The 25363-nt window shown below is 42.1% G+C and overlaps 1 protein-coding gene across 1 annotated transcript; it reads right to left on the bottom strand.

Annotated features, from left to right (window-relative positions):
- rc3h2 (ring finger and CCCH-type domains 2) lies at positions 1-23821 on the bottom strand. The gene is made up of 20 exons (XM_080047082.1): positions 23745-23821; positions 16840-17171; positions 15874-15991; positions 14700-14936; positions 13768-13943; positions 12302-12502; positions 11710-11842; positions 10827-10945; positions 9454-9566; positions 8380-8700; positions 6614-6816; positions 5447-5760; positions 4884-5030; positions 3336-3479; positions 2251-2418; positions 1905-2154; positions 1437-1521; positions 973-1168; positions 679-845; positions 1-186 (listed from the first exon to the last, which is right to left on the bottom strand). Exons 2-20 carry the CDS (start codon positions 17068-17070, stop codon positions 39-41), a joined length of 3471 nt encoding a protein of 1156 aa, XP_079903208.1. The 5' UTR covers positions 17071-17171; positions 23745-23821; the 3' UTR covers positions 1-38.
- Between the last annotated feature and the right edge of the window lie 1542 nt (positions 23822-25363).

Below are 25363 nucleotides of genomic sequence, written 5' to 3'. Positions count from 1 at the left end.
TGACGCAGGCCAGTGCATGACTTTGTGTGTCCTCTCTTTTAGCTTCCATTGAGCAGCATCTCTGTCACAGGCACGTCGGGACAAAGCCGTGTAGAAGAGTCCCCCAGTCCACGAGGTCCAGTCCTCATCACCAGCTTACCCACGGCCAGACCTCCTGAAACCAAGCCACCAGGAGACAGAGACTTCCTGGTAAACAGAAAGAGAGGATAGAGTGAAATAGAGAGGACAAAAGAGAGTAAGAGGTAGTGCACAATGTAACACGAAAATGGTTGTAGACCGATCCTCCAACAGAGTCTGATTTGAGAGATTTGGTTACGAACATTCAATGTATAGAGAGAATTACCTTCTTACTAAATCTAAGGACTTAAAAATGCTTGAGGTACTGGGAAAAATGTTCTGTGTTTGTGTCATCATAAGATGTGAAATAACATGCATTTCGGCCAGTGAAAAATGTGTGTGAATGAATAGGTGAACAACTATTTGTTCCATCCTTATGTACTGTTGTATTTCTATTGTTGTTTTGTTTCCTTTGGTTTGTTTTGTTTTGTTTTGTTTTTGGAAGATTTTTTTTTTTAATTTAAGAAGTAATGCACGAGCAGTGTACACTATCAGTGTACTAATAAAGATGACTAAGACAGAGGGTGACCTCCATGTAACGCAGTCACCATGGTGACTCACCTGAAAGCCATCTTTTTCAGCAGGTGAGCATCCATCTTTTCTGTGGAAAGATCCTCCATTTGGTGGTTGTCTTCTACAGGAGAGGAGAGGAGGGGAGAGGAGCAGGGAGGGAGGAGGAGGTGGTGGGAAGCATCCTGAGACTGTGGCCCGTCCAGGTCTAAAGAGTCCTGAAGGGGCAAAGATGATAACGAAAAAAGAAAGGTGATAAAAGGGTTTTTGGTTGTACATTAATCTATTACATGTTTTACGGTATAAGTTGCATTACTCTGGTGTGATTTACAGAATCAAACCAACCTGAGACTTATTGTCCTGGTGGTCTGAATCCTCCATGTCGAGAGCGCACAGTTCCAGCTCAATGTCCGGCTCGCTCTCGGCCCGGTTCCGCTCCTGGCTGTAAGCGGTCTGACGGGCTTTCAGATCGGACACCATCTTCCCTTCACTGCTTATTGACGTTCGACGGCAGTGAATCTCTGATGCACAAAGCTGCTCGCTGAAAGCAGAAAAACACACACAGATAGAGCCAACCAATTTTTTATTTCTTGATATAAATATCGTTAGAAAGTGATGTGTGTTGTTAATGCACAGCAACCATAGCAACGTTTCCTGTTCAATTATCACTTATTTGTACGTGGGTTTGAATGTTTTCCCAAAGTTCATTTGAAGTTGATTTTTTTGTGAGGGGAAAAAAAATTTTTTTTATGAAAAGGTAAGATATAAGAAAATAATTGAAGTGTTTGTAAATGTGTTTGTACCTGTACCTCTCTAGGAAACTGGAGTGGCTGGAAGAGTCTGATCCTCTGGAGCTCCACCTGTAGTCACTGTGTTCCAAGTGGGGGTTGTAATCTTCGAGGGGAAAAGTAATGGAAAAAAAATTTAACGATGGAGACAGTATACAGTATATCCTTATAGTTATAATCATATCGTATTTTACATATCTGTATTTTAAACACAGGTTTAAAAGGGCTTCACAGATAGGGGCGGGTAAATAGTAAAACATTGATGACATTTCCACCTTAAAAAAAAAAAAAAAAAAAAAAAAAAAAGCTAGACTACAAAATAGTTTTGGTTCTCACTTTTCTCATTGTATAAAAAGAAAAAAACAAGCCTTTTTTCTAATCTATTTTACATAACTTCTGCCTCTTAATGTGCCAGCTCTGGTCAAGCCTTCACTGTGAGTCTACTTTTTTTGCTTTCCTCTCTCATAGCGCCCCTATATTCCTCCTCACCTTTAAAGTTGATGGGTGTGGTGCAGGCGCTGCCCTGGCAGGCCGTGGCTTGCACAGGGTCGGTGGTGTGGTAGCCTGTCCGAGATGCCCTGGATATGGCTCCCCACTTGGAGATAATGGGCCCCTCGCTGAAGGGAATGATGGGGTCCTCGTCCTTTATGCGTCTGTAGTGATCAAATGAATGCAACCATCGCTTCCCCACGCCGCTACTGTTAACGCCGCCATCTCCGCCTCTGTTACTGTCCAACTCCTAAATAAATAAAACAAAACAATAACACCCCTTGAAATGAAAGAAAAAGGAGACTTGTCTTTAGGGTGTGTGCCTTTAACATTGTGTCTGTCTCACCAAGTGTTCTGAGCAGGAGTGAGCCGCTGACGTGTGTGTGAGCGCTTCAGGCTCAAAGGGGCTGAGGCAGGGCCCGATGGTACCACAGGACCACGGGGAGTAGTGCGCTATACTCTCCTCCCCTCTGAACCGGCAGCCTACGCACTGGCCTCCACTGCTCTCCAACTGCTGAAAGAGAATGTTTTAATGATGGTGAGACACTATTCTTGTTGCTGAATCTAGACTGATCTGCAAAGCATTCGTTTTAAAGAGGAATGTGCAAGAGCAGTGTTTTGGTGAAAGCAGCTGTTTGCGCATTACATATGGAGCACTATTGGATCCATTTCACTCTTTATTGCAGCTATGTGATATTAGTATCTATCTATACAATGACATTTGGGATGGCTAACTGGCTCAGCGGCAGAAGGTCTCATATGTCTAATATAGGAGCCCACTCATTTATATGTATGCTCTCACAGCCGGCGCTGACATGCTGCTGCTTTACTGCCGTCCCCGCGGCGAACACCGAGCATCATCAGAGGAACAGTTGGTCTTTTTGCCCGACTGTCTTGTTTACTTGTTACTTGTTGTGATGCAGAAGCATCAAAGATAAAGTGAGATCAGTAAACAAACACTTTAAAGAGATATGTCCTTGTAAGAGCTACATTTTAATGCGGAAGTCTGAACAATTACATATCTGAAAGCTTTAAACTGGCTGAAAGTCTGAGTCACTGCCTGTTAAAGTCTCGCTCTCTCTTCTCTCTCTCTCACACGCTCCCACCCACCCACACACACCGCAATTGTGCATTGCAATGATATCGTCCTCCACAGTTGCTAAGCAACTATATCTCCTACCTAAATAGCATTGAACACAGCCGAGGAGCAAGCTTTTGGGATAGGCATGAACTCCAACATATTTTTGGAATAGGTAAAATGCAGGCGGGAATTTATTGATCTCGGTTAACTGATCATGGGGACAATTTAATTTAACTTGTCATGTCTATAAATACCCCTTGTGTGTGTGTGTGTGTGTGTGTGTGTGTGTGTGTGTGTGTGTGTGTGTGTGTGTGTGTGTACAAGTGTTGTCTCTCCTATTTGCTTCCTACCTCGGTTCCAAAATCAATGGTGAAGATGGGGGAGGACTGGGAGGGCCTGTTGCTGGAGTGATGGTGGTGATGGTGATGGTGAGCCCACTGTTCCTGCTTCCTCCTGAATAAATCCTCATAACCCAGAGGAACGCGACCATAATCCTGCCCATGGAGAAAAGAAGAACAAATACTTAAACAAACATAGAAAAAAGCTATTTAATTAACAGTTTAGTGCAGATTAGGTAGCCAACATGTCCAATTGAAGCCATAAGTGACGACTGATAGGCTACTGATGTTTGGTCTAGGACTATACACAGGGGCAGATGGAGGAGCCATTCCTCAAGATGTAGGGGTGGGAACAATCAAAGGAGGTGTACATTTTGTGGATCAGTTTTTATCTAGAGGGAAGTTCATTAAAATAATTAAAATGTTTGAGGATGAAGATATTAGTGGTTTGACATCAGCTTGCCTCATAATGTAAAATGTGTTTCCTACCAAATACTGTACAAACAGCGGGCAGTGGACACAATGAGGTAAATTGCAGGACTATTGTGCTGCACTGCATCACATTGCATTGCAGTGTTCCCATAGTGAAATGTTTGCTTTTGTCTGCCCAACTGAGAGTTCATGTTACTGGATGTGGGCTCGCAGAAATGCGTGACAAAAATGCTCAAGTCTTGCAGCAAGTACACTCACAGTTATTCTTCAAAATATTCATCTTTTCAACATGATTTGAAACTTTCTAACATTGCTCAACTGTTTTAAACTGTTAAAATCCTATATAATTAGGGGTAATTTGGAATTATTAACACTGAGTCACTTAACATGTTGTATTTTCCACTTCAATTTAAATATGTATTAAAAATGGTCAGACTGTGTGTGTGGCCTGTATTTTGCGAATCCTTATCTAACACATACAAAGCTTTATTGGTAAACTAGCAGTGGTCCACACATGTCATGAAGCAATATCGTGATGTTGTGTGAAGGACAGTGAGTGAGTGAGTGAGTGAGTGAGTGAGTGAGTGAGTGAGTGAGTGAGTGAGTGAGTGAGTGGGGGAGGCAGAGACATATTTGTCTGAGTTGTGGGAGGACTACAGAGGAGGCTGAAGCTTCATACTGCAGCTCTGTGGCTGGCAGGGAAGGTGGAGGTGAGATGATATGTGGGCGTCAAGAAGAGAAAAAAAGCCAAGGAACGGAAATGTTGCTCAGGACAACGCTGCAATTTTACTGGATAAACTTGATGCTGCACAATGAGAAAAAAAAAAGCAAATAGCAGCAATAGTATTACCCCTAGCCTGGGCAGAGAAAAGCATGGTTTACTTCGCGTTTAGAGTGGAATATCTCTCTTGTAGTTTTATTTACTGTTTTTTTCTTTTGGCATTACTTTAAATAGATAGATACAATGTGCATGCTGGAATACAAGTTACTCAAACACTGCAGTAGCCAAGTAACAGCAGGTTAGAGCTGTTGTTACTGATTATCGGAAAGGGAAGAAAAAAAATCAGACGATCAGAAGGGAGCATTCTCAACGGACACACCATGAGACATGCATTGTTTTACCCCTACCCTGTGTAGGCCTGCACGGTGTTCAGCTCCAGAGCAGTAGTTGCTGTCTAGAGAGTTGAATCTCTCCCTGAGTGGAGGCTGGTAGACGGAAGAATGCAGCACCTCCGGAGGCAGCGAGTTACTCCTGGCGTCCTCTCTATGGTACAGCTTCAACGATAATAATTTGTATGTATAAGTTACAAGATACAATGATCATATTTACACAGCAACATGATGAATGAAAGGTGGAGTCAGCAATTCTGAGAAAGCTTGTTGTCGAAATAGCTTTTTGTCAAAATGTGTGATATTTCCAATCCTTGTCCTTAATGTCTATGTACTGTAAAAATCTGATGTTAACTGGTATGTAGACAAACGGTAAACAAAAGGGGCAACCGTAGCTATAACGACAGGCCTGTTTACAGAGCCTAGGCTGTGTCAACTCCAGATTTTTTTCTGCTCACGCACAGTACGGACAGTAAGCATATTGTGAGATTCACTGATTTTGACCAAAAGTTATTTCCACAACAAGCGTTCTCCAGATTCACTGACTCCACCTTTAATTTGATCATTAACATGAGGCTCACCTGAGGCCTCCATACTCTCCTGCTGTCATAGAGAGGAGCGTAAACACCGTGAGCCGGAGCCAGGTGTCCGTACTGAGGCTGACCCGGGTGTTGATGGAAGGCATGGGGTCCCATCCGATCTCTTGTGTGTTGGTACCCCGAAGAGGAAGATGAAGAAGATGGGTGTGGCGGTTGAGAGTCGCTGGAATAGGAAGACGAGCCATGCGGGCCAAGCGAGGGAGGCAGAGAGGATTCTGGGACATTGGAGGAACGTAGGAACCGAGCCATGCAGGGTTTGTGGGGAGGATGAAGAGAAGATGGGTAGTAGGAACCTGCTGAAGAGAGGGAGAGGGGGAAGAGAGGAGAAAGAGAAGAGAATCAGAATCAGAAATACCTTATTGATCCCAGAACAACAAATTCGGTTGTTCCTATTTAGAATAGAAACATGTTAAAGGAACAAGTTTAAAGAGTATGTGATTAAGGCAACACAGTTTTACCAACATTAAAAAATCTAACAATATAGTAAGAATAAGAAGTATATAAGTAAATAGGTATATACGTAAATAAGTAATTAAGTATGAACATTGGTATATAATATGTACACAATGTAAGTACTGGAAATAATAATAATAGAAATGTAACATGTACAAAACTGATATCATAAGTGTTACAGTGTTAGTACTGGAAATAATAATAATAGAAATGTAACATGTACAAAACTGATATCATAAGTGTTACAGTGTTAGTACTGGAAATAACTATGTCTATGATAAAAGTTATACAGAAGCTGCTACAGTATGTAAAATATTGACATTGGAAAAATGTTATGAATAAATATAGCATCATATCAATAATACTGAAACAGCGCTGTAATAATTAGCGATGTGTATACAGTAACATGATTGCACTGAAAAAATATCGCAAATGGAAGTAGATTATAAATAATAGAGAAGAGAAGAGAAGAGAAGAGAAGAGAAGAGAAGAGAAGAGAAGAGAAGAGAAGAGAAGAGAAGAGAAGAGAAGAGAAGAGAAGAGAAGAGAAGAGAAGAGAAGAGAAGAGAAGAGAAGAGAAGAGAAGAAAAGAAAAGAAAAGAAAAGAAAAGAGCACATTAATTTGCACTTTTTACCAAGACAACAGGGAATAAATGTTTTAATTCAAGCTTTCATGTATATCAAAGCTTGACTCACAGGTGGGTTGATAATGGTCATATGCAGAGTGGGGCTCCTGATAGTACAGCTGCTCTGACGCCTGAGAAGGATGCGGTGAGCGCAGCACGAACTGACCATGTTTGGGCAAAGGAGCGCCACCACCGTCCCCACGCACTGCTGTTGTCAAGGGAGATGACGCCAAAGAGTGACTGACTGGAGTGTTGGGAGGAGAGATGGGCTTCCTATGAAGGACAGACAGAATGATGGACAAACATAAAAAGAGGGAAATAACGTGGCAAAGCATAAATGTGCGGGACTATTTCTCTGCCAAAATCCCTACGCAAATTATCCAGTGTGAGCAAAATCCACACCTCAGGCGACTTGTAAATGTGGACCTGACTAGACTGATACAAATGTAAATGAGGTTTGGAACCATGCATGTAGGCACACATCTGACTCGCATCACACATTAATAGTAATGCTTAACTGGAAGCTTTATTAAGACGGTCACACTGAGGTAGAGTGTCAATAGCAGGTGCTGTACAAGCATGAAAGAATATTATTATTTAACTAAACAGCCGGGTACGGCAACCTGAGTGTGAAAAAGAAAAAAACAAACTCTCAAAAATAGTAAATACAGCAGGGAAGGTGACTGGCAAGTCACAAAAAAACACTTTCAATAATATCTCTCTCTCTCTCTCTCTCTCTCTCTCTCTCTCTCTCTCTCTATCTATCAGAAGCCACAAGAGAACCCAACATCTATCTGAACAGGACCAAACTAAAGCATGCCTCCACTCCAACCTACCTTGGGGTGACCCTTGACAGGACCCTATCCTTCAAAGAACACCTCAAAAGGACAGCAGCAAAGGTGAAGTCCAGAAACAACCTCCTCAGTAAGCTTGCTGGCTCAAAGTGGGGGGCAGCAGCCCCCACTCTGCGTACTTCAGCACTAGCCCTTGTATTTTCTGCAGCGGAATACTGTGCCCCTGTTTGGTCCAGGTCATCCCATACACACCATGTGGACACCCAGCTGAACACTACAATGAGGACCATCACAGGAACAATCCGCTCAACACCACTCCCCTGGCTCCCCGTCCTAGCCAACATAGCTCCTCCACACATCCGGCGAGTAGTCCTTACTCAAAGGATGCTCCAAAAGACTAAAGACTCCCCTTACCTTCCAATTCACATGGACATTTTTAATCCACCCACTGCTCGACTTCCATCTAGACGTCCAATTTGGAAGAACCCACCACCAGCTGATCTCAACATCCAATCAGTTTGGAAAAAGGAATGGGAGTCCAAGGATGTCCCAAATCAACACCTGGTGTCAGACCCCACCCTACCGGTCCCTGGTACCAATCTCCCAAGGAAGCAGTGAACAACATTGAACAGATTCAGGACTGGACATGGCCCCTGCTTGGCCAGCCTTCACAAATGGGGCAGCAGCCCAACCCCACAGTGTGCTTGTGGAGAGCAGCAAACAATGCATCACATCATTGAAGCATGCCCTCTACAAAAACTTAAAGGAGGACTTGTCACCCTTCATACAGCTGAGCAAGAGGCAACTGCTTGGCTAAAGGACTTTGCATTCGCTATCTATCTATCTATCTATCTATCTATCTATCTATCTATCTATCTATCTATCTATCTATCTATCTATCTATCTATCTATCTATCTATCTATCTATCTATCTATCTATCTATCTATCTATCTATCTATCTATCTATCTATCTATGCATCCACCCATCCATCCATCTATCCATCAAGCAGCAGTGAATAAGTAGTGCATGAACAATCTTACTGTTCAGTCGACCCCTGTGTATTTCTGTTGGTGTCGTTGGAGCCGTTAGCCCCATTGGATCCATTTGGCAGCGTTCTCTTCATGTCTTCCATCATGTCCGCCCCTCTGGAGATGAGCTGGGGGTGAGTCAGGCTGCTGGGCCCTCCCTCTGTGCAGTGGGCTGTACCCGTGTTATCCTCCAAGCTTGGGAGACACTGTCCAACTCCCGTGCACACATCGTCGTGAATGCTGCCCTCCATGGTAAAGGTTTTACCCATAACCCCCGGCGCCAAAGGGAACGCACGGCCCACACTGCCACTCTTCTTGTTCCTCAGCCTAAATCTGTATAGGGAAGATGGGGGAACAATTAAGTACAAAGGTTAAGGGTTATCTTTTCTTTAGGGGAAACACTTTTTAAAGGTGCTCCGAGGAACTTTCAGTCTGTGTTCATTCTTGCACCCCCTTTGAACAAAAGCGGTAGTTTTTTTTCGAGGCCAGCTGTAGTTCCTGGGTGAACGTACCCATGACAAAGGCATTGAGAAAAACTATATCAAAATAGCATTCTTTCCACTGATTGCACTGACTGGTCTCGTTTGCTGTAACATGTAATTTATGATCATCAGAGGACAAATTTGACCGTTTCATAAATATGTCAAAGTTCCTCGTAGCACCTTTAAGCAAGTTGGGATTGGATGTTTGCGTGTGAATGTGTGCGTGCACATGTGTATATCCTTAGCAAGGCAATAATAATGTCACAGAGGACCTTATGTAAATCCTCTTGCAAATACATATATGATTAGCTAAATAAAATCTAATTAAAGAAGAGAAGTGGGTTGGGAGAGCTACAAACAGCTACAAACCTCATTAGACCTCATAACTAATTAACTCAAACTCTTAATTTCTTCCTCATATATTTAACATAATACAGTTTCATTTGGCAGTTATAAGACTTATGTTAACTCCCATAGATGGAGACGCTGGCTTATGTCAAACATTTTATTTTTATAAGCAAAACATTTTTAAACAAAATGTTAGATGATCTCAATTTTTGAAAGCAGTACAGTCTTTTGCGTGTGCGTGTGAGCGCCCACTCACTTCTCCAGCTCATCCTGTGTGTGTGCGAATGTACAGTTGGTTCCTCGGGGACAGCCTCCCTGCTGACGAAGGTCTCGGCACATGCTGGTCTTGTACTTGCTGTTGGCCTGAGGCTGCAAAATGCACAGATGCAATGCACGTTAACTGTGAAATTAAGAAACGAATGCATGTAAGTCTTAAAGAAAAAGCACATCATTTCCCAACGCTTTATGGTGGTATTGTTAATATTGTTGAATAGCAAATGATAATATCACTCTTTAGTCGGATGTTGTGTGTTGTCATACCAGTAAAATATGGTAAGTGTAAAGTTCATGTCAAAGTGCTGGTTCAATTTTACTCTTAACAGTGACTTATGAACTATATACAAGGTGATTCCCATTTTTTATTTGAAGACGGCAGATATTGAAAGGGAAAGGGAAAATCTTGTGGCTACTGATACGGATGTCAAAGACAATGTGTCGGCAAAAACAATTGATGCAAAAAGTCCCAAGTCAAAGCCAGCCGAGGTATGGACGGACTACAAAGGATGTCTGACTTTAATGATGACCTTTGTGTTAGCCTACATTCTCGACCGGAAAACAAATTTAGTGGTTGATTGCACGGCGTCCCCAAGACAAACACACAAAAATATTTCCTGGTTTTTACACAGCTCTAGTCCAGAGAGATATTCAGACAGGCATGCAGACCCTGCAAAGAATATATATATATTTTTATTTATATTTTTTTTTAAATACTTTTCTTTTTGGCATTTTTATGCTTTTTATTGATAGTGTAGAGACAGAGTTGAAATGGGGCAGAGAGGGGAGTGACATGCAGAGAACGACCGCGGGCTGGAATCGAACCCGGGTCCACTGCTGGCCGAGGCCCATGGGGGGGACGCCCTACCAACTGAGCTAAGGGCGCCCCCAGAATATATATTCTTATTTTCTATTTCAAACAAACAAAAGCTATACGAACAAACATATTTCTAATCTCTTTGAAACCAGGTGTCCTCAGACTTGTCAATGAACTCATTCTGTTATCACGATGAGAAACATTTTCCCAGTCAGAATCTGCCCTATGAGTAATCATCACAGGACACCGGCTTTGATGAGGCAATCTAAACACAGTTAGTGGCCAGTGACCATTGGGTATTGTGTCCTTTTAACTATCTAAGATGCCACAGCCACGAGGAACAGTGTGCCTCTGTTGCATGAACACCTTATCTTCCATGCCGATGGCCTTCTACGGTGCCTGTATGGAGCAACTTCTACTCCCAGCATTGTCCTTCATTATTTACTCTGCCACTTGGAAAATAATAGTATGTGAAACGATCTCACCCATTTCCTGTATATAACTGTTGCAATCTCCTCTCCTATTGCATGGGTGTGTACCTGTGGAGAGTCGTGGCTCTTCTTGCTGAAGTTCTGTATGAATTCCACCAGTCCGTGAACCACCAGCTTCACCGCCAGCGTCACACTTTCCAGCTCCTCCCATGAGGGCGCTGGGGCATCTGCACACAGATCAACAACACAGTCTGTTTGGTATGGAGATTCTTAGCATTACTCAAGGTCTCAGAGAAGGTAGCACACAGGTAGCAGTTAGCCAAGAGCAAGTTCAGCGTGAACTGAGACAGATATCATAGAGATTAGACATTATGATAGCATTAGGTCAGGCAAATCTTTATAGCTGACTTACATTTGGATGAGGACAAGTGCTCTTACATCGTTATCTCCATTACAAAGTATGGTAACACACTCAGTTGATTGGCAGGCAAGTTTTACCACAAACTTAGTCATTGACATTTGCTAACTAGCACCAAAAAGAAAGAACATCTTAGATTAATACAGCTACAATGTTTGGTCTTCAACCATTTTAACATTTTCATATTTTACCTGAGGAAGCACAAGCACTTCTAGCAGCTAAGTAGCTTAACACAGAACGATTATACATTATACATTTCGATGTGAGTGCCATAATAATATTTCAAACGGAAACACGTCAAACACTCTGCTTTGTCATTGTGCTCTGCTGAATAAACGTTTATCACACGAACATGAGTCAGTCGTTTTTAGTCTCTCATCCTTTGTTCTTCGTTAATTGCATTTTCGTTTGTGAGTGCCACGGCTTGCCAATTTCCCTCCCTTTTTCACTTCATTCATATTCTTCGCAGCGCCGGACGAAACCCTTTGTTCAGAGAGGCGTGAATTGTCCCAGACTCATCAGCATTCACTCGGACGAACACTGTTGAAAGCGCACACACTTTTAGGTACGTACCTGGGTTGTGGTCTATGTTGGCCAGTAGCTCTAGGTGCGCTCTGAGGCTTGTGAGGTTGGCGGGGTCTCCTGTCCTCTGCAGAACGATGGTCAGTTCCTGGACGCTCTTTGCAAACGACTCAGGAGACTGCAACTAGAGCAGATAGATGGATAGAAGAGGGGAGTGAGTCAAAAAGCCCCATGATACAACGGCCCAGAGAGAAACTGAGAGAGATATTCAGACAGGCATGCAGACCCTGCAAACAATACATATTCTTATTTTCTAGCAAAACAACAAACAAATTCCAAACTATTTCTAATGCATGGAGGCTCTTTGAAACCAGGTGTCCTCAGACTTGTCAATGAACTCATTCTGTTATCACGATGAGAAACATTTTCCCAGTCAGAATCTGCCCTATGAGTAATCATCACAGGACACCGGCTTTGATGAGGCAATCTAAACATGGCAATTTAGTCAAATGGTCCAAAATGCCAATTATGTTATAGCTAATTGAGAAAACCAACTGTGATATCATATATTAGCACAGAACAGGTCAATGTGTTTGGTTCATGTGCTTCTACGGGTTTGTTACAATCCAATATACTGATATACCTTGTCAATAATGGACTGCATATGTGACTTGTGGATCAGGTCTCCGTACAGCAACGAGGACCACTGCTCTGGTGAGATTCTCAGGCCCGCTTCCATGGCGATGTGAACAATCTGAGCGTCGTGTTCTCTCCTCAGAGCCTCGTACGTACGAAACTCCTCCTTCAGCTGCATCAGAGAAGAGTCCTCGTCACGTTTAGTCACCTGACAGGAAGTAGAGCAGACAAAAGGGGGCGGGACCAAGACAGAGGGGTGATTAACAGACAGCAAAGGACGGGGAGGAGAAGGAAGGGTATATGGACAGTTAAATCATTGTTTGCAAGTCCTTGATAGAGAACAAGTAAATTAATGTTGTGTCAATCTTTTACTCCACCCTAAATGAAAAGTCACTCCCCCCTAGTATATAGCTGACCGTACACGACAATTTTTGTATGTTGCGTTATATTTTTCAGGTATCATTTATGTTTGCTTGAATGGCCAGTAAATCTTAAGAGTTATTGGGTTAAGTAGTGTACGTTGTAATCCACACTGCAATCTTTCAGTTATAGCGTGCTTTTAAAAAATGAAAATGCTGCATAACATGTTTGTTGTTTGCCCTCAGTGTGTTACACTATGGCAGTCTAGGGATAACTGACTGACTTGCTAATGATAAGATATGTTCATTTTGGGGCCAGTAATTGCTTAAAAAGATATAAATTAGTGTTTTGGTATGGGTCGCTTCGAGTTAAATGTAATTGAATTTACAGATCAGTCAATTTTTTGCATGTGGTGTCTTCAGACTTCAACTCAAAATTCAGATCAGTCAAAGGGAATCTCCCCTTCTCAGAATCTGCCCTATGAGTAATCATCATAAGACACCTACGCACACACCCCACCGGCAAGTGTATATCGCTTACAAATCTAACCAGGGCCTTAGTGGTCAAAATTACAACCGAGGAGGAATCAGATTACATCTTTCAGACGAGCAGCTTCCATGCTCTTTCCCTTGCTTATCTGTGCCGTCTCGCTCCATTCTGCAAGGCGGGGCAACAGGGGGCAAATATAGACTGCAGTTACATCACGGAGAGAGGGCTGGCATTTCTGCCCTGCCAAACATGTCCGTTATCACATGACACAGGCACATAAATACACGCGCGCACAGAAAGTATATCCACAGATGCCCATGTCCTTATTACAGGTATGGCTTTTAGGGCAGAGTCAGACGTTAGTCGTATGGGCGACCCTTTTAGGGAGTGAAGACTTTAATGTTCACATGTCCCTCAGAAAAAAATTATTGTTTTTGTTTATTGGGCCGAATTTTTTTTTTGGAAAACACCTCTATAATTAAAGACATAAAAAGGGTATTAATTGAAGCCCTACGTCAGCAACTGCACAGAATAGTGCAGCTTGCTCACATATTGTTGAACATATTCACATGTTTGACATGTATTTACAGTAGTTGTGTGTGCTCATCCTTTTTGCCTGCCTACCTTGAAGCAGGAGGCCCTGTAGAGAAGCTGCACCACATGGCCTATGCTGGTTTTGGAGGCCTGGGGGAACCGGGCCTCCAGCTTTTGGACTACGAACAGAACCAGCACCTTCCTGGACAAAGCTGAGCCGTCCTCCAGGGCCAGTAACACCAGCTTCAGCCCATCTTCTTGCATAGCTGATGGGGAAAAAGTAAGAGATGTTTGGGGATATAAAGAAAGTGGAGAGAATCAGAGAGAGATATTCAGACAATACATATTCTTATTTTCAATTTCAAACAAACAAAAGCTAAACAACGAACACATTTCAAACTATTTTTAATGCATGGAGGCTCTTTACACCAGGTGTCCTCAGACTTGTCAATGAACTCATTCTGTTATCACGATGAGAAACATTTTCCCAGTCAGAATCTGCCCTATGAGTAATCATCACAGGACACCGGCTTTGATGAGGCAATCTAAACAGGCGATTTAGATAAATGGTCCAAATTGCCTGGCTAGGCAACTTCTGGGCACAATGAGCCCAGTCAACTATAAAAGGCCACCAATTGCTTTGAATCCACACCCCAAACTGCAAATTCAATTTCAGGAGCATAAATCCAAAGTAGGCACAGAGCAAATAGTATTGTCTAATGACTTAACACTAACACAGGAAAGCCTATTTTTTCAATCCAAATGAAGCTGGGTGGATATGAACTCTGTTGAAATACAAGTATGAATTGTGGTTGTATTTAAATCACACTTCATGTCTCTTACACGCCATTTGCTTGTTTTAAATTGTTCTAATTTTCAAAAATATCTTCCATTCAAATGTCTCCCTAATCTTTTTTTTTGCCTTGCCTCAAAGAATTCAGTATTTTAATGAGCCTTTCGAGCATGTAGTTCATCTCAGTGATACGTACATTGCATTCTGTTATGTTGTGCAATAGCCTTACCGGGTCCGAGGAACTGGCAGCCCCTGGCCCTGACTGCGGCCCAGAGGTTGGCAGAGAGCTGCTGGGGGTTCTGGTGTTGTAGGATGAGCTCTGTGACGGTGCGTTCTCCCAGCGAGCGTCCGGCCCTCACCGCCCTCACTCGGCCCTCCTCCTCCACCAGCTGACAGTTGACCAGGGTCACCAGCTTCCTCTGCATGGGCCGACTGAGCACGCTGGGACTCAGGTTGTTGGCCACACCTGCGGAAGGTGACAGCTCTGTGGTAGAACAGTGGTATGTGTGGTGGTGGGATATAAAAAGCAATGACACAACAAAAAAAAAATCTTAAAGGAATAGTTCAGCATTTTTTTTTTTTTTTGGCCTCACTCTCCAGCTCTAGAAAAAAGGTGACAGAACCCGTTCCTGTAACTGTGCGAGCATTTTTAAATTAGAAATGGGCAAAGGTGGCTCATCCATGTTGGCTTAGCTCAAACACTGCTAGTCAAGGAGAGCAGGTCAAAAGGTAAACTTTACAATATCACTAAACGCTCCTGTGTGCTTGTTGGGACTTGTTTATTTACCAAGCTATGTTGCACTCTATATTTTTACACGTTAGGTTATTTCAAAACGAAATACATACTGCAAGGAGAGTGAGGCAAAAAGCTAAAAATTCATGTTGAACCTTTCCTTTAATCCTGAAAAGAACAGAGGAAAGGGCGATCATAGGTCTGTTACGAGCGATGAAGGGGAATTTAGAGGCCTCTTTATCAAGGTTCATCTCAACCCAATCTCTCCCACCAATGGTTAGGGAACAGATGTGACGCAGTGTGAATGATGATAGAAATTATCTAATTATCTAAAATCGTCCATTGCAACGGCAACATCACTCAGAACAATGCTTAATAAACAAGTTAAACTTCAAGAGAAATTTCAGTGAGGTTAATCTTTCTGGTCTGGTTACACAGAGAGCTGAGTTGTCCTTCAGTAACATTAATATATAAGCTTTCAGGCATCGTGGGAAGTGTGAGAAGCATGAATGCCAAGTTTGCAAAGGCAGCTCAACAGCATCCCCCGCACAAGCCCTCCAACATTTATTATCAAAAAGCTTCTTTCTATTTCACAAAATGGCCACAGATCTGAGAAAAACACAACAAAATACACAAGCATTCAACTTATATAATGCTTATAGGCACAAACCTTTCGCTCCGCTGATAGGTTTTAGGTAGAGAGCCAGCTCTTCCACACACACCCTGCACGCCTCATAGTTCTCGACTTCTGCTGCACTGCTCAGGCTCACCGGCTGCACATCCGGGACCTAAGAGATACACAGTGAGCAATGTTGTATAGAGTATAGCTGGACACCTTACTTAAGTAAGATTAGATGCCATACCAAAAAAATTACTCCGTTGCAAGTTGCAAGTCCCCTATTACAATACCACTCAAGTAAAAGTACAAAAGTATTTGATTTTGAAAATTATTTACTGTAAGTATCAAAATGATTTAGCCATGACATTGTTGGCATATGTGTATACAAAATGACGCTCAACATTTTATAAACTCTTCATATGTTTTATCTGCAAAAATCTTAATTCATAAAGTAACTAGTAACTTGAGTTATCAGATAAATGCAGTGGAGTAAAAAGTAGAATATTTCCTACCGAAATGTAGTGAAGTAAAGTACAGTTTCTCAAAATTGTACTTACAGTAAAGGAACTATGTAACTTTGTGTGTGAACATTTGTAAGCTATATTCTTATTACTGAATAAATTTAATTGACTCAAAGGAAAATGTGGATCCATGGATCACTGTTTGAATCTTACTGTTTCACTCTTGTTGTTTACGGCAATAGGGCCCACAGTTTTGTTGACAAGCATATTCTAGTCTTACGTTTGGTTCTAGGTGTCTCAAAATACTTCTGGTTTGATTAATAATCATACAATTATTCAGTTTAATAATAACATGTAGAGAAAAATATGTTTTGTAAACTATCTGCAGGCTATGCATAAGTAAACAAACGACCCTCCATCTGAAACTACACAGTGCACCTTTAAGTACAGTAATTGGGTAAATGTATGTTTGATTACATTACACCTCTCTTTGAGTGAGCAAACACAGGACACAGAAGACCAAGTTTTGACGTAGCTTATCTCCTCTCCGACTCACCTGAGCTCCCACTAGCTGCAGCAGGGCACAGTTGACGGGCAGCAGGTCTATGTCTGTGCTGATGGCCGTCTGGTCGAAGGGACAGGCCTTGCGGTGCAGCTTGTGCAGGCAGGTCTTACACACGGTGTGGGAGCAGCCCAGGCTGATGGGCTGGTGGCCGCTGCTGTCAAACTCATTGTAGCAGATGGGACAGGACAGGAACTCTGTCCACTGGGCAGCCTGCACCGGCATCTCACCACCACCACCACCACACCACAGAGGGAGACCTCACCAAGCTCAGGGGGAATGCATGTCAACGGGCAACAGCTCCTGCTCGCCAGTGTCCACGATGGCTGTGACGAAAGGGGACATGAAGATATTCAGTAAGTAAGTACGGACAACACAAAGTATGATGTATGATGTGGAAGAGATAATTGTGTATTGTGTGGAATTGTCCGAAAGAATAATTAATAAATAAATAAATAAATAAATAAATAAATAAATAAGTAAGTAAGTAAGTAAGTAAGTAAGTAAGTAAGTAAGTAAGTAAGTAAGTAAGTAAGTAAGTAAGTAAGTAAGTAAGGACGGAATATTTATAAAGTAAATTTTTTATTATTTAGCACTTTTTAAAACAGACCGTTACTGTGTTTTACATGGTACACAGGCATATTTAAATGAATGTGTGCACAATAAAAAAATAATTAAAAAACAGTCTAAAACAGTGCAACAGCGTGACTAGAAAGAAAACACACAATAAAAAGAAGGGAAATAAACTGTTATAAGAGCTTTGTAAGGGCTGACAGACAATGACACACACATCATGCCCTATTTATTGATTTGAATGTTATGAATCAAATAAAGGCGCAGCATTAGTGTATCACAAAAGGTATTTTTCCAACCACACAGACACTCTTCAGCCTTTCACCATAAAACTCATAAATTGATGTAATCTAATGTGGCAATAAAAGCTCTCTCTCTCTCTCTCTCTCTCTCTCTCTCTCTCTCTCTCTCTCTCTCTCTCTCTCTCTTTCTCAAAAGAGGTAGTAGCCAAATTATCCACAACATTGTGTCAGAAAGAAACACATAAAATAATTTCTAAGAACACAGTTTGTTCAGTAACGAGTCCAGGTCTATGTTTAACCAATCTAATATAAAAACAGTATACGCATGGGAAATAATTTAAGCATCATAAAAGATCAAAAATGTACTGCACCAATGATAACTTCTTATCATTACATCCTCTTCTAGTTGAAAGAGGGCCTGTTACTACCAATAAAAGCAAGTAGGAAACTACATTCTTTCAAATACCACATTTTTTTCTAAATCAACAGATCAATCGACACAGTAGCATAAGCTTAGAAAGATATTACCTCTTGGGTATATAGGAAATAAAGGTCCAAGGCTGAGTAATTGTTTTGAGAGCGAGATCAGTCAAACAGAATCTTGTCTTGTCTAATGAAGGCTGACACTGAATCGTAATAATACCGAATGAGCAAATCATTACATGCACAAGTGGTAAACACTGCAAGCTGAGACAGAAAAGGCTGAATAATACCACCATCATCCTGTTTCAGTTTGTAGGTCAAAGTGTTTGCTAATGTCAAATGTTTCCCAAACATCTTCCAACTGACTCATTGAGTTGTTTTATTTTGATGAGCACAATACAAGACTGTATTGACTTGGGCACGGTGCCAAACATGGACCCTTATCCCCTCCCATAAACACAGCTATAGGCACATATTTCTTTTATTTAAACAAATGTTTTTGTTTTTGCAAATTAAGATTTCTTTTATATTCATAAAGACTACTTGACTTGCTTTGACATTGCACAATTCTATAAAAACATTTCACACACAGGAAATGCTCTCCTACCGACGCACAAGCTACTCTTTCTAGGACCTCTTGCTATTTGATGCGTCATCTAATTAACCAAAAGCAGAGCCTCGGATAGGATACACTCAAACGAAAAAAGAAAAAAACACTCCATAATGCCAAGTGGTTTGGAGACAGTAGACAGTAAACACCTGTTGCATTTTAGAGTCTGTCGCATCTGTTCAAACTGCTCACCAAAATAACAGCTGGTACTACTCTCACATAACAGGTGCCATCAAAACTGAGAAAAAGCGATTCGTTGGAATGGGTTGGGCACGCACGCACACACGCACGCGCACACAATCACACACACACACACACACACACACACACACACACACACACACACACACACACACACACACACACACACAAAGTAAGTAAAGGAGATTAGAGAGGACAAAGCACCACAGTGAGCATGTGTGATTCTGAGAGCCTGTTCAGCCATGCATCTTATGTGTGCATAAAACAAGGCCGTTTCACACAGAATATATATATATATATTTATTAAGTATTAGTCTACAAAAGGCTGAATGTGTGTGAAAAAAAAGACATGCTACATATATTAAAAAAATTAACGACCAATAATATGACTGTCGGAGTTTAATAGGAATTGTCTGAGCTTGAATAACAACTGTTGAACAGAATAATAAACCAAATATCTGAACAATAAACATGCGAGCAGAGTCCGATAGAAGGAGAACGAGACCCGGTCGCATTACGCACGCATTACGCACGCGCTGAACGCCATCCATCGTGAACACCACATTTGTCCAGAGCTCCACTACGGAAATGCATTTGAATCTCAAGTTACCTATCATATGTGTGTCCATGTATGTAAATATGGCGATGTGCCAGTTCTAATGCAAGTTATGGCCTATACGCACCTTCCAAAACCAAACTGACCGCAGCGCTCGGATCCCACGTTGCCTCCTTGCGCGCGTGGACAAGCTCCTCTATGTCCTCGCGCATCATATTTCCTTCCACGAAGAAGAGCGCACATTAAATATATCACCGGTTTAAGCCTATAGCAGCACCACAGACTGCTGAACCACCGTCTGAGGCAGGAGCGAGGGCACTTGTGTGATGAAACGGACTCGAGGAGGGGTGTGTGTGAGGCTTGGAGGTGAAGAAGGTGGGCAGTGTGTATCTTGTCGCGCGAGCCTGGGTCTCTGGGCAACTGTTAACCGTGATTCACTGGCAGAAAAATCACGTTGAATGACACCTGTTCCTGAGCAACTGCTGCATTTTTTTAGTGGGGGGAGTGGGGGTGGGGGTTATACACAGTAGCATTATACAAGAGGTCATCTGGCCTTAGAGCACGTGCTTTGCCCCTGCCGTTCAATCTGAGCTGATAATTCTTCCTGCACACGAAGCTATATACAAGTCTGTGCGCTGTGTATTTTTAATAGTCCACAAGTACTTCACAGCACATTGTGAGTCCACACTATGTGCACAAGACTTCCATTAATTTCTTGAATGGAACACTGTTGTTCATATAAGAATGGAGGCGAGCCAATGCACACATAGGCCCTACAGACAAAAAAATAAATAAAGCCCCCACACAGTCATGAATAAGTCTAGTCTTGTGACAGCAGGGAGAAGTGGGCGTGATGCATTGTTACAGGAGACCTCAACTTCCTCATCAGGGCTCCTCTCTCCCTTCACTGATTCTTTTCAAATGAGGAAATCGACACGCAAGCTCCTTTTTTCATATTCTTTAAGGTCTCATTCCTGACTAAACTGTACCCAGAGTGTCCATTTTGAAGAGCTAAATCTGTTTATACTTAAACTTGTTGAGGGAAAAGGCTTGGTGGACCTGAGCAGTGTTCTGGCCTGTTGAGCCACCCACTCTACCACGCGGTGGATGGGAAGTACATTGTGTATTTACAGCCAACAGTTGGCAAGCTATTCCTCTGGCTCAGGACAGTGAGTCCTCACTTGTCCCCCCCCCCCCTCTATGTGGGGGAGGGCATCTGGAGTTTCCTTTGGCACCTTTCAAGAGGGAGAGTTTTGAGACAGAGTTTAACTATGAGGTGTGAACATTATAGGACAACAATTTGGCCCATTCTCACTTTTCAAGGGACTTCATTGGATTTGGACTTTGGCTGTAGTGGGTTATGGTTAGGGCAAAATAGGGGTAAAGGTTGATGTTGTCACATTGCCAGGTCTTTTCATACGTGTATAAAATGCAGCATTGCCACATTAATCTGTTTGTAAAGAGGGACACTAATGGGCCTGTATGTGTGTATGTGTGTGTGTGTGTGTGTGTGTGTGTGTGTGTGTGTGTGTGTGTGTGTGTGTGTGTGTGTGTGTGTGTGTGTGTGTGAACTAGTAAACTAGAAAGATCTCATAAATAAGATGTAACAGCCATCACGGCAATTCTGGCAAGACGATCTGCGTTTCATGTCTTCCTCGCTTTCCTCCCATCACTTTTTCCTTAAAATCTCAACCATCAACTATCCATAAAAGCCCCACAAAAATAATAATAATAATGGTTGTCTGACACGTTTATAGATTCCACAACAACCAGTGGCAGCAACAAGGGGCCAGCTGTCTCAGGGCGGTTGAGCAAGACCTGCATCTAGGGCTGCAACTAACGATTATTTTGATAATCGATTAATCTGTCGATTATTTTCTCGATTAATCAATTATTAATCGGTTAGTGTTTTGGTCCGTAAAATGTCAGAAAATGGTGAAAAATGTTGATAACATTTCCAAAGCCCATGTTGACGTCCTCAAATGTATTGTTATGTCCAAAACACAAAGAAATTTCAGTTTACTGTCATAACAGGATTAAAGAAACCAGAAAATATTCACATTTGAGAAGCTGAAATCAGAGAATTTGGAATTTTTTTATAAAAAAATTACTTGAAACGATTAATCAATTATCAAAATAGTTGGCGATTATTTTAATAATCGATTAATAATCGATTTGTCGATTAATCGTTGCAGCTCTACCTGCATCATCCGATTGAAGAACCCACAACATCATATCGCCCCAAAACATTCATACTCCACTACTTGCACACAAATGGAACACAAATAATAAACGGATGCATGGATGGAGAAACCAACACAAACACTCATACACGCCTTGCCACAGAACATGAGTAGAACCTGCAAAGCCAAGGAATCTGGAGTAATATGAGGCCTGCCGTCTCCTTCTCACCGTCACCGTGATCCCAGAATTAGAACATTCCATATTGTGTGTGTGTGTGTGTGTGTTTGTGTGTGTGCGCGTGTGCGTGTGTGTGTGTGCGTGCGTGTGTGTGTGTGTGTGTGTGAATAAAGATGCAACTGTTTGTGATGTCACTGGCTCACAGAGACACAGACTTGAAATGAAACAATCAGGAAGGAAGTAAATCCGAACACATTGATAACAACAGTCTCATTCTGCGATCTATCTGTGATCTATCTGCCAGTCTCACTATAATCACTACTCCAATTTACTCATTTTGAGACACACACACACACACACACACACACACACACACACACACACACACACACACAGGCTGTTCTGATAAGTGTTGGTGTTTTGGTATTCAAAACAATTTAAATATTTATCACTTTTGACATTGATACTAAAGCAGTCCCCTCTGCAACATGAACAACAAACAGATATTTAACATGAAATCTTCAGCACATACTTTTGGAACAGCCTGGTGGGGTTACGCCCAACAAGACTGAAACTTTGTGCCCACCGAGGAAGAAAAAGAAAACGCCACTCACTTAAAAGTCGAGCAAGCTATAGAAAGAATACTAACTGAGTGAAACACTTCAAGCTTTTTGTCCTATAAATAAATGTTTTCCGACAACAAATGCATATGCCCTGTGCGTTCATAAGAATAAAAACTGTAAACTATCACTTTCAGTGGTTAGAGGAGGCGTCGCCCATTGACTGCAAGGTGGAAGGAGGTCTTCTAACCACAGTCAGCAAGCAGGTATAAAGAGGATAAAGATATGGATAATGTTTTACATTGGGAACTGGTGATGCTTGTTAATCTTTGAAGAAGAAGAAAAACGCTCAACTTGCCCACAAAAATAGCAATACAACCCTACTCATATACTGGCATCATTTAGAATCTTGTTCTTGTACGGCAGCAATCATGGTGCTATAGCAGTTAGTTATTCTGTGATACTTGAAAATGTTTACCTCCATATTTAATTTAAGGATTACGACAGTGGTTTCACTGTCTGCTTGTTTTAGAGTGTACAGTGGGGATATGTGGCTCTTTCTGATTACTTATTCATCGTGTCTGTCATCACAGTGTGTGGGAGGTAGTTCCTGCATGGGAGGCTGGGTGAACTATTACAGCTCACTAGCGGCTGTAGTACACAGCACATGTACAGTATAGTATAAACCTATATTACCCCCTGTGAGGTGTGTCTGAAATAACAGCAGCAATCAGGTTGCTAGCAGTTTCGAATCAGCAGGTTATATTGTAGCCTATAACCTCCAACATGACAGGCTGCTGCTGCACAATTCAACTTTATAATGAGTAAATGACAGCGCTGCGTTTAAAGACTGGAGGTTACAGCAAATAACATGCAACACCTGAACTTGGAACTGCTGTGCTCAAACCAAGGAGTCACTTTGACAACTAAAGGGACGTTCCACTATAAATGTCACGTTTAAGAAATATTCCCAATCATCATGTTTGGAAGATCAGCACCATGTCTCCGACATTGCAGCCTACACTTCCTTACAGCATTGCAACGACTGACTCAACTCTTTCCCTGCTTTGCATTCGCAGCTGGAGATTAGCAACGGGCCCATCATTTCAATACAACCTGCCGTTTTACAGCTCTTTCCCATCATCAGCACCAGTTGCAGAAAATTCACGATGGATGGGGCTGGTTAGGCAAATAGTTCTAATCTAATTTCTGACACCCGTCAGCTAACGACCCCTCATTAACAGTAGAGGAGAACAAAAACAAGAAAACAGTCCAAATCTGAGATCAACATTTCAAAGGCTTTTAGACACATGTAACAAAAAAAACAATTTGACGAGCTGGAGAAAGCGCGCACCTCTGGATAAGTCACTTACCTCACGCACCACACCACAGCACCGGAATAAACATATTCACAAACGTCCCCAGAAGCGTTTCAAAAATAGTAATGATATAGGGCTATATGAGGGGGGGAAAAATCTTCATCAGTTGCAAAACAACCGCAGCAGCCAGCCCTGGGTGGTAAGTCTTGACGTAACAGCTGTATGGCACTGCATTATAGGGCATTAGAGGCAGGTGGCTTCAGTCCGGTTGGGATCCTCTCTGCCCCTCTTTCCGACAGTAGGTTAAAGGAGGGACACGGTGGCTCAGCAGGTACAGTGAGCCACACACTCTCGGCTTGACAAACCGGGGCTAGAGAAGAGATGGTGGTATCGCTCCGCCTATGATGGTGTCTGAACTGCGCCTCAGTCACCGGGCTGCACATGCGGAGAGCTGCTGCTGCTGAACCGCTATACGCATCACGGACACTCTACCCGAGACCGTTTTATTTTTCTCTCTCTTTGGGTAAACTGTCCCATGGTTCAAGAAAAATGCTCTTGCATGAATGCATGGGGAGTGGTGAGGTGGGCACTATTTTAATTTCGTGAGCAAGGATAAAAAGATGTAAAGGGGCAAGCCGGAACAAGCCGCTTTTCGAGGCGTGGGCTGTCTGATTTTAAAGGAACAGAGCGGCAGAGCAGCGAAGGATGCGCCTCATCGCCAAGTGCGCCTGTCCAGAGAAAAGTTCACACATACAAACTCTCGCACAGTCCCGGCTCGTTTTATTGTAGCTGTACGTTTAGAGAAGTGGCGGAGCGGAAGAAAAACTGAACCCAGTTTTCCTTCCTCATTATGTATTACCCTCCCATAGCAAAACCATAAATACATGCGTTTGATTTGCTCTGACTCATTGGAAAGGCTTGAATAACACACACTTATTTAGAATAACCTTAAATTAGATGTATGATTATAAGGCTGTGACAGGATTCGATAATAACTAAAGTCTATCTGAAGTGAATATAGGCCTTCTTATAGCTATTGCGTAAATGTTTCTTACAAATGAACGTCGGTTACATTCAAGCCATCGCCAAACGAGTTGACACAAAGTTGATTAAGCATCATCAGCTCAACAAAAATATATTTCTCAGCATGGCAGTGTTTACAAACTGGTGTCACCCCCAGAAGTAACGTACTATAGCTTTCATTGTAATTTTGCCAAATATAATCCAGTTATATTAAGCAAGCCTATTTATAAACTGCATCAGTCAGTAAAACACTGGATTGATAAGTAGCCTACTGAGGTAAATCCTATTAATTCGATAGGCTCACACATGTAGGCTATGTGCAAAGCTGTTGGCTTAAAAAAAGAAACTCTAGTTACTTTAAGTTTGAAGAGGCACTTGTCTCCGTGGTGACAACAAGTGGTTCATTTGACACAGTAAGGAACTCTTACATAATGAGTCCAGATAACATTACTGGAAGAGGAACCGAAGTTAAAACTTTGAATATTTTATTTGGATGATTCATTTATCTGTGACTCACTGTCAGCTAGTGTAGCTGTCCATTGCTTTAGTACAGACTATTAGATGGAAATCCATGACAGTTTCCACAGATATTGAGGGTTGCCCAGAAAAGGAATGGTAATCTAGTTAGAGGTCCTCAGGTCAAAACTTTC

The sequence above is a fragment of the Ammodytes marinus genome (assembly GCF_949987685.1).
Source record: "Ammodytes marinus genome assembly, chromosome: 18".
Classification (NCBI taxonomy): domain Eukaryota; kingdom Metazoa; phylum Chordata; class Actinopteri; order Uranoscopiformes; family Ammodytidae; genus Ammodytes; species Ammodytes marinus.
The sequence above is the reverse complement of the archived record's forward strand: the minus strand, read 5'-3'. Positions and strand labels throughout refer to the sequence as shown.

What these genes read in the sequence shown, in the direction of transcription:
- rc3h2 (XM_080047082.1), bottom strand. Translation starts at nt 17,070, where the DNA reads ATGCCGGTGCAGGCTGCCCAGTGGACAGAGTTCCTGTCCTGTCCCATC. An exon ending in GGAGAGTATGGAGGCCTCAG is followed by an intron (nt 5,031 to 5,446) that starts GTGAGCCTCATG and finishes TTATCGTTGAAG; the next exon opens with CTGTACCATAGAGAGGACGC. An exon ending in CTGAAAAAGATGGCTTTCAG is followed by an intron (nt 187 to 678) that starts GTGAGTCACCAT and finishes TCTGTTTACCAG; the next exon opens with GAAGTCTCTGTCTCCTGGTG.